The sequence below is a fragment of the Nanorana parkeri genome, unplaced genomic scaffold, assembly GCF_000935625.1.
Source record: "Nanorana parkeri isolate BGI_ZX_2015 unplaced genomic scaffold, ASM93562v1 scaffold2609, whole genome shotgun sequence".
NCBI classification, from domain to species: Eukaryota; Metazoa; Chordata; class Amphibia; order Anura; family Dicroglossidae; genus Nanorana; species Nanorana parkeri.
In genome coordinates this window covers 4203-14698 of record NW_017308877.1, presented here as the reverse complement: position 1 = coordinate 14698, position 10496 = coordinate 4203, and the positions used below count along the sequence as shown (strand labels likewise).

General features: G+C 39.6%; 1 protein-coding gene across 1 annotated transcript in view; it reads right to left on the bottom strand.

Annotated features, from left to right (window-relative positions):
- Positions 1-10496, bottom strand: part of LOC108802023 (ephrin type-A receptor 5-like) — a gene marked incomplete at its 5' end in the record, with an annotated part of 23702 nt that overhangs the window by 9062 nt on the left and 4144 nt on the right. Inside the window, 2 exons of the mRNA XM_018573913.1 lie at positions 4531-4680; positions 9083-9292. Coding sequence (XP_018429415.1) covers positions 4531-4680; positions 9083-9292 — 360 coding nt within the window. The remainder of the gene's footprint in view (positions 1-4530; positions 4681-9082; positions 9293-10496) is intronic.

Sequence of the window (10496 nt, the reverse complement as noted above, 5' to 3'; positions counted from 1 at the left end):
CGTACTCCAGATGAGGTCGAACCAATGATCTATAAAGTGGCAAAATTATAGACTTGTCCCTGCAATACATCCCCTTTTTAATACAGGACAAGACCCTGCTAGCTTTGTTTACAGCAGCCTGGCACTGCAAACTACCTTTCAGTTTGTGGTCTACAATGACCCCCAAATCCTTCTCCATTTCTGACTTCCCCAGCGGCATACCCATAATTGTATAACCCATTTGTTTATTTTTAATTCCAAAGTGCATCACTTTGCATTTATCGACATTAAACCTCATCTGCCACATTAATGCCCACTCCCCTATTTTATCCAGGTCCTCCTGTAATGTTATGGTGTCTAAGTCCGTGTCTATTACCCTCCCTATTTTGGTGTCATCCGCAAACACGGAAATATCGCTGTTAACACCCTCCCCGATGTCATTAATAAATAAGTTGAACAATATGGGACCCAGCCCCAGCAGCTCTGCCATTGCACACAATACACTGTCTGGGGGAGGGGGTGGAGAGGTCTCTTGTACTATATACACATTACTTGCAAAGCACAATTGCGGCCATTTCCGTGAAGAGATGAAGAGGAAATCTAACCAAAAATTTATGTTTGTGTTCATATACAGCAACTGCATATGCCTGCTTCATGCCAACTTGGTGTACTTTGCTGGCATGTTTTTTTTAATACCTCAACAAAGGTGGAAATGGGCTTTAAAAGTAACACACGAGACTGGTGTGAGCTATTGGTTTTGTTTGACTTAGCATTTAACCTGTATGATCTTTACAAAGGAGATGGTTTGCTACTCCTTCTTTGTCTGACATACAGCAGAGGAGATGAAGTATACATGTAGTACATCAGGGAGTGCTTATTGGTGTACATTGTATCACTGAGATATATACAGATTTTCTGAATACTCTATATGGGTAAAGTTTTCGAGGACCTGTCAAGGCCAAGGAGGAGAAGACCTGTAACCCTTAATCCTGGTCTTCAAAATGAAGATGTAGTGACTTGGTCACTTCCAGTTTGATCCTTTTGTTGAGATATAAATAAAAGAGCTGCTGTGGTGAGAGGAGACACACTGGGAACAGAACTCCACCATAAAAGCATCACCTTTTCTTGACTCTGCATGAGTGTTGCCTTTCCTTGCACAAAAGAGCTTAATACAACTGTGCTTTTAAACGCAGCAGATTAATATGCACAGGCAGTGTATAATAATTTCCATGACATAGCCTGTGTATGGTATGTGCTGCATCATATTTATATGATTTTTTAAACATAGAATTAAAGCATATCTATCTAAAACCAAAACCAAAAATGTCATATATTGCAGTTTACCAATGCTTAGATGAGGTGGCTGCATTAGTTTGTCAAGCTTATTCCCTTTGTTTTTTACCTGGTAATGCTGTGAATAACACTCTTCCTGGCACACTCACTTCTCTGGTATCTATGGAAAGAGCCATGGTGTCACAGAGGATGAACCTCAAACAGCTTTGTCGTTGTTCATTTCTATTACATGGTTGATTACATGGTTGAATAATGACGGGACTAGTATTTTCCAAATGAGAGGTAACATTGCTTATACTATTTTTTTTAACTCACAGTAAATACCAAGGACACTGCATTTCTGGCAAGATCAACAAGTATTTTCAGTACTTACTGAAAATATTCTTAGCCTGAAAAAAAAACTAATGCAGCTTTCACATCTGGTATTGGTAAGCTGCAATATATATAGATGCACTATATTACATTTTTGTTTTGGGGTTTAGGTACACTTTGTACCTCACAAAAGTAAATTCACAAAGGAAATCTCAGATTTTTACTCCAGTAATAATACTAGCTTCTGAATGGTGAGACTTGTGAGGTTCTATGTTGAGGACAGAAGAAAAGAAAACAATTCTAGGTGGAGATTACCTTTCATTATTGTTGTCATGATGACAGGATTACCAATTCATGACAGGCGTTTAATAGTCAAGCATCCATTTTAGGCTAAAAGCACAGATTGCACATAACTATGTTATAGTTGTGTGTGTGATTTCGGAAAAATAAAGAATGTTGTTAAAATATGTCCTGTCTCTTTGTGAATTGACCCTTTTGTATTTTTTCAACCACAGATCATACAGGTGATCAAGAAGAGTAAAAGAGATATGTTTGCTTCAGCACACTGAACACAGTTATGCTTGTAACTATCAATACATCTGCTACATCTTATGTTGTACAGTTGCCAAACATCGTGGACATCTATTTTACTCCACTCAATGGAGAAAGAAAGGAAAAATAAAGCATTATCACTGTGGTTTCTGGGAATTCTGCTGTGCATAAACAGTTTTCTCAGTTCAGAAATGAACATGCAATCAGTTTCAGTATCTGATTAGGTGATGAGTTTAATGTACATGATGTGAAATAGTACATTTATTTGCTTCAGAAGCTAATTATATTTAGAAATGTTTCAGCATTTCTAATGGCAGTTTGATTTCCTTATTCTTACAACTGGATGTCATAATGTAGAATTTTCTTGGCATATTGCAAGATTTAGAGATAGCAGAAATTTCATCTTCAGGCATGGCAGACTATGCCAGACCTGAAGAATAGACCTGAGCTACCTTGACAGGTTGTGGGTGCAGTATATTAAGTGAGAAAAGAGGATTGGGGTTTTGAAATTTGAAATGTTTATCTAAACTCCTGTATAGCACACTGGGCAATATGGCAGAGCCCAGGAAAGGAGGGAAATGGTATGGTAAGGGGAAACTTTAAGCTTTCTCAGGGCAACAGTGGGCTAATATTGCCTATCACTATGCATATCTGGCTGCAATTTATTTAAAGAAGATCCCTGGGAATATAAAAAAATTACCTTTGCATTGGGCTACCCTAGCACTGCAAGGGTTAAGGGTTCATTTTGTCTAGGGTGCCACTGGGTGTGTGGATGAAGGACTTCTCCCTTGGGGGGGAGTGACTTTGAGCCTTTGCCCCAGGTGACAGAATGTCCAGCTTCCGCACTAGTCTAGGGGGCTCAAATAAATAAAATATACAACCTGATCCTCGGTCCTGCTGAGCTGCTAGTCCAGTCTCTGCAGCCTCTTCTTCCCTCAGTTCCAGGGTTCTAAGGGTCACTGAGGTCATCACATGTTATAAAGGCCCAAAGACTTGAATTGGACGTTAGGATGTGGAGGGTCATACTGTATATTGCCCTGTGTACCCTTTTGACTGTGGCCAACAGGGGTAAAAGGACCAATAATGTGCCAGCCCACTCCTTTTAAAAGGGTGGGTTCTCAGGAGCAATTTGTCGGTGTGTGTTGGAGTAGTTTAGGAAGAGCTCACAGTCTATGTAAGGAGTGTTAATTACGGTACTATATGGCACAACTCTGTGCTACATTGTGCTAAATGACTGTGTATTGTAGTGTGGTGGGCTATATTTTTGTGTACCCTCTTGTGTTTACAGTTCAAAGATGCAGCATTGTTTTGTGTGTTTCAGCAACAACTGTAGTTGCTGTTTAGATGTTTCATTATGTTTTTTTTATCTTTTTATCTATTTGTTACCATTTTCTGCTAGTTTAAAAAAAGATAAGTTGAGGTTTAGTGTTGTCCTTAGCGACACTGAGGATTCAGGATTTTCTGCTTCAGGCAATTTGTGCAGAATGGAGTCTTTTATGCTCAGGTGCCTGTGCAAGAAATCCCAGGATTCAGATCATCAAAGATAGGGACCACTATTTGGTGGCCATCCTATTAGATCCCAGATAAATAGGTAAAATGGCTAATCTCCTGCCACCATCCCAGAAAGACCCCCAAAAAATTTAAAAACATCCCAAAACCTTTTAAGTGTGGGGACAAGTCTCTTGCCCCCACACATAATAACACAAATACGCATTGAGTTCGTATGAAAACACCATTTGCACCACACATGTTATGTATCACCATGCATGCCCGAGTGAGAGCAATAAATCTAGAGTAATTATTCATGGTTACCTCTAAATGGATGACCTGTTAAAGATTTTGAAACGTTGTATATAGACAATTTTGGGTAACGTCGTTTTTCACCATTTCATGGGTCCACGCATGGGCCCACGCAGTTTTAAGGCTTGACATGTTTGATATCTATTTAATCAGTGCAACTTCATCTTTTATATTTTGCCCAAAAAACAAATTGGGTAATATATTAATTCATACACTTCATTGGTTTTGGCAACCAATCAACCAGATTTTTTGCCAGATTCATTCTGGCAGATTCATTCATTAATAGTGCTTAACTCAAATGTGTGTCTGTTAATGTAGTGAGAGTGAATTATTAGCAGTGAAATGGGTGGAAAGAACATCTGCCACAAACAGAACATTTAGACTTTAAGTTAAAATCAAACTTCAGTTAGAAAATTCTTTGTGGAAAAAGGTGACCACTCCAACTTTTCCTGAAGAATTTTATGGCCTGTGTGTAGTAGAGTTTCTTCATTTTCTGAGTGTGGTCATTTCTCACTTGAGCTAGTTTGTGGGACCTCTGCCTGAGCGAGCATTTCAAAATTCAAAGCATATGACTTGCTTTATTGTTCTACTTACGTCTTGGTTTGTCATCTCCCAGTAGGGTCTTTCACCATATGACATGACTTCCCACATCACTATTCCATAGCTCCAGACATCACTGGCAGAGGTGAACTTACGAAAAGCAATTGCTTCAGGGGCTGTCCATCGTATGGGTATTTTTCCTCCCTGTAAACATCAGAACATGTGGTCAGGTGATAATGTGAATCCCCTTTCTATTCTGAAAGTGATAAATGAAACTGAGCATATAGGACGAAACAAAGCTCAAAGCCATAAACACAAATATCACTTGATGCTCAGGCAAAGTAACACGGGGAATAAAAACGTTCACATTCAACAACTAGTAATAATTTGGTCTCTGGTGTAAAATAAAATTCATGATTCACAAGATGTATTTCAAAACAATGAATTGAGCTCCATTTACAGGCAGTTCAAGATCAGGGCTGTAATCTTCCTTCCTGAACGGTTATTACAGTGCTACATGAAAGTAATAAACTGTACAATAGTAGGAGAAGAAGGAAGGTATGGTCCTGAATGTCAAGTGTGATACACTGCCTAGATATACAGATGAAATCTAAACTAGGAAACTTAGTTGCTGATTACAAATGTGCAGTGTGCTAAAAGTGCTGGCTCGGTTTAAATAGACATAATAAAACACATATGACATGCAGTACAGATGTACAGGACTTATCTGTATCTTATTTGTCATATGGAAGGAAATAACTTTCATATGGCAGGCTTTATTAAAGTGAGGTTATGAGCAATGTTATACTTTTGGGAATGGCCAACATCTCAAAGCAACTACAGATTACACTACAGAATATAATGTTACACAGAGGTGGTTTAATTTAATAAAACATAAATATTATAGTTCAAAGAACAGCCCTGAATTTCAGAGCCATTGTTATCGCCTGTAATTATCCTATATCAGATATGCATGATAACAATACAATCTGGGAAAAAGACAAGACAATCTGTCCTTCTACAAGGCTGGGTTCCCACCTGGGCGTTCGAAATATGCGCGTATTTTTACCACGATTTGCGGTCCACGAAACGCACGTTTTTTAGGAGAGCTATCCGGCTGTATCCTAATGGATATGCGCGGAAATACGCCCCAAAGAAGCTCCTGTACTTATTTGGGCGTAGGGCGTTTTTCAGCACGTTTCGACATAATGGGATTTCACTTGCTGAGCATTTTTCAGCGCTTCGATCAGCGCTGAAAAATGCCCAGGTGTGAACCCAGCCTTAGTATGAAATATCTATCCCACCAACCTATGGTTTTTAAACACTAATGATGAGTGTCTGTAGAGGTCCAATCAAATTTCTTGGATAATCCCTCTCATGGTTAGTGATTAAAAACAATAGATATTTCAGAAATACTTATAAACAAGATAATTTGTTATAATTCTGTTATGCATACCTGATGTAGGATAATTTACACATAAAAACGGTGCTGGGTGCTGCTTTTTGTTTGTCCTCTGGGGTTCTTCCCTTTGCCTTTGTGCACTTGGGCTCATGAACACATGGATGGCCTACATGTTTTTTAACTTCTGGTGTAACTTGGTGATTATGTGTAAGTTTATAGTTAAGATAGTAGTCACCAGCATTCACTTGAAATGTGCAAAAAGGATAGCACTTTTATTGATATGTTACATGCGTCAAGAAGCCAATGTTTCGGGGCAGCGCAGGGTCCCTTCATCAGGGCAACATTGTGGTCATGATGTCACACTGATGAAGGGACCCTGCCCGGCCCTGAAACGTTGGCTTCTTGCCGCATGTGACATATCAATAAAAGTGCTATCCTTTTTGCACATTATAAGTGAGTGCTGGTGACTACTATCTTTACTTGGATTGTTACACGGCGCCATCCGTGTCGCACCAACGGATATTTTGTTTGGTTCGAGCGCTGTATGGTGTGCAGGTGATTCTCTAAAGCTAAGTGTATAGTTGGACTCAATAATTTCTGTCATATTTAATGTTGTACAATTGATTTAAGATTATGTTAATTATGCTAAAGATATGTAAATGGATAAAACACCAAATATGTTTATTGGAGTATAATGGTGCATTTGTAGGAGAGGTGTTTCTATTTCTATACTGTTTATCTTATTACAAGTTAGCAGCATCAGGCTCTCTGTTTTACAATAATTTAATGAAAAATAAATAATTTTTTTTAGCAGATGTTCCTACAACTGGCTCCAATGTTTTAATTATCAGATCAATGCTTTCTGTACTCCTTATGAAGTGGAACATATATCTGTGAAATGCCTTGAGTCAATTCCATCCTATTGCCTCTACTCTAATGAAATGTAAGCATATCACCAGGTGAGCATGTTCGGCTGACCGAAGTGCAGCCGATGCACGGCTTATTTCAGTTGATGTATGGTTGAAATCAGCCGTACTGAGCCGTAGTGAATAGCCGAACGTTGTTTGGCTCACTTCACTACGTCTCTGTTATTCACTCAACTGCCTTCGGCAGCTTTGTGAATGACCCTATGAATGAAAATGGTGTTTGCAACACGAGAGTGAGAGGAAGTGAGTTTAGTTCCCCTTTAACTCTGTTGCTAAAATCAAACAAAATGGTGGCTGCCTATATCAACACTAAATGACCATCTAGGCTCCTGTAGTGGAAACAGTACACTCTCTTTTGCTCTGCTAGTCCCACCATTCAATGCACCTGGAAAAAAGTCCCTCCTGCCCTCTCCGCCACTGTTTTTATGACCCACCTACTAGCTGATTGGCTGACATTGTAAGGAGACTTAAGCAGTATTCACACACTCACCATCTTACCTCATAAGTGCTAAAAAAAAGAATGATACATCAGTCTCTGGCACAGCTAAAAAATATCTAGTACGCAAGCACAATTTTCTTAATATTCAAGTTTCAACCAATCGGTACCCCCTCTGTTCCTCCCGCTCACTTTTTAGCCAATTGGTTGAAACTCTTATATTAGAAAAACCTTGATTGCTTAGTGGGTATTGTCAGCTGCACCAGAGTATGAAACACCAAAGATGGTTGTGTTGATCTTCTCATCAGTGGTGCTGAGGTGGAATGGTCAGATTGTGAATACTGCTAATCCTCCCCAGAATGTCCACAAATTGGCTAGCAGATGGGTGGAACAAACAAGAGAGAGTGGGTATGGAATGAGTTTCTCAGGTGAATTAAAAGCTGGTACTTTTAGAGCACAGAAGAGTACTACGAGTATACGTGTCCCTCCACAGGAGCTTGGATGGTCAGTTAGTGATGATGTAGGTGGGCACCATTTCAGGTGATTTTAGCAAAGTTAGGCAGACCATGGCAAAATCTTAGTTTATGTGGAACAAAATGTAGAGAATTTAAATTGCTTATTTTAATAAGTATGCCGGGCCCACTACAATACTGGTTTTGAAAACAAAGATCCAGCTGTCCTTTAAAACAATCATGCTGGGAGGCACCACTATAAGCAGACCACATTTACCTTTTTCTTGCCTCCCTCCCCACTAACACCACTACCACTACTACCCTGATCCGCTTCCAGACTGCCCAAAAACTCTTGTGCAAGTTTCAGTTGTTTGCAAATCAACACTTAAACAGGACTATCCTTCCCCCCTCTCTCCAATCTGTGTAACAGCACTCATATCTGGAGAGTGACTACTTATAAATGAGCTATTGTTTCCAGTATGGGCAAAGTACAGGTTAATTTCAAATTGTTTACTAGTTTTTAACATTATCATCATCATACACACCACAGAACAACTTTTATGGATAATTAAACTAATAAAAGTCATGAGTTAACGCCATGAGTTAATGCATATCAGGTTTTTTTTTTTAAAAAGGAAAACCATGTTGAAGTGATCCAGGACACTCTCTGTGTTTTAATTATTTCTTGGAATAAATAAAGGCGCCTTTCTGGTTCTAGCCAAAAATTGCCTGGCAGGAATTCTGCTGCTATCAAATCGGCAATTTTTTATTGTAGCGAACATTCAACAAATTATATAATACAATGGGCTACTTAGAAAATGCCACAACAATTTAACTTCTTCACAAAACTATGGCTTTCACGCAATGATCAGAAATAATCCCCCAAAACTTACAAAAATATACACAAGAAACTGGAAACATCAGTTTAAATCTTAAACAAACAGGACAAGCAAAAACAACAGGAGCTACAGAGAAGAACAGCCAACTGTTTAATAAAATGCTTGCAGTATTACAAATTCTTCAATAAATCAGCCTTCAATGCACACATTTACAAAGGTCGGGGCACTACGGTTTATTTCACTGTAGAAGCAAAAACACATTAGGGATGATTTACCAAAAGGCACAGAGATTGTTCACTCAGTAAAGTTAATGTTCACTTTAAAAAGTGTGCCTTCAATTAGCTTTTTGAATAAGATGAATTAGTGTTAACTTAAAACAATCAATCAATCAAGTGTAATCAAATATAATTGTTTCCTAATTTCCTAATTTCCCTTGCACATGATTGGCTATTCAAAGTAAACACAGTTTAGTAAGTTAAGTGAACTGTCTCTGTTCCTTTAGTAGATCAACCACATATTTAATGAAGCGATAGACTGTATATGAAGCTTACCCTTGTTGTGTATGCAGCTTCAGGATCATCTTCAAGGACCCTGGAAAGGCCAAAATCTGAAACCTTGCACACCAGATTGCTGTTAATGAGGATGTTTCTTGCTGCTAGGTCTCTGTGTACATAGCCCATGTCTGAGAGGTACTTCATTCCAGATGCAATTCCCCTCAGCATACCCACTAGCTGAATCACAGTGAACTGCCCATCATTTTTCTGAAGGAAGAATATTTTCAGATTAGACATACTGCTTTTCACGGTGAGAGGGCAAAGCAAAAGTCAAACAACACACAGTATATTTTAGGTGCTGCTGTAGCTCATGTTCTTATGAAAATGCAATTTCCCTGCCTAATATGCTGACGCTCTTTCTTAAACACCTTAATAGTACCATATAGGTAAAAATGACGGAGAGGTTGATACTTATTTCTGGAGTGCTTGTACGTGTGCCAAGCTCACATGCAATATGAGTTGTCCTTGGACATTGCAGATCAAAGGAAAAAGTCACAGAGCCAATCAGAGTGTCTCTGTGCCTTGAGATTGCTGTAAAGACCAATCTGAGTAATCACAAATGTAAGCACATCGCTTGTGTTTGCATTTGAGACACAGCTCAAATTTCTGGGCTTTCTGGGAATCAGCACAATCAAGGTGTGGGCTTTTAATTATTCTGATTGTTTTTTTTTTAACCCTTTCACCCCCCTCCTGTTCTGCACATGTCATCTTCAAACTGTCTCTGTTGCATAGGCGTCACTACAGGGGGACAATGGGGGGCAATTGCCCCACCTGTGTTATGCTTTGCCCCCCGCTAAATTAAGCAGCAGTGCAGTGGCTCCAGTACTGGTGTTGGTATACGAGCAGCTCCAGCGGCTGTCTGTAGAGATCTGGATGTAGCTGTATTGTCAGCCCCGCCCCCCTGCTGCTGACTTTGAAGTTGCTGAGCCCGCACTGTGGCCGTAGCTGACTGTGAGCCTGTCATGCTGTGTGTGGAGCTCCTCACAGTAAGTTCTCCCTCTGCTCTTAGAGGACGATCGTTTTTTAGCACTTGCTCCTGGTCCCAGGTGGAGATGCAGGGCATGTGAATACATAGTCTTTGAACTGTCAGAGCACTTCTCTTGGTGCCACCGTAGTTCTGAGGGTAAGGGGGGAGGGGGGGAAGAGAGAGAGAGTGATCCTGGGTGCAATGCCATGAATTAAAGATCTTTGTACTGTCGTGAGTGTGCACTGTGCAGCTAAATCCTTATCAGATTTCTAGACCACCAGTTCAGCAGATAGTGAACCTCATGGACAGCACAGGGGTTTAACTGTTTGTTTCCCAGCTGCAGCAACAACTAATAAAGTTATACAGTGACTGCTACTTTAGTGACCATAATGATTATTTATTCTACAGACATGCAAGACAGGGCTTACTATGGGGCTTTTTTTC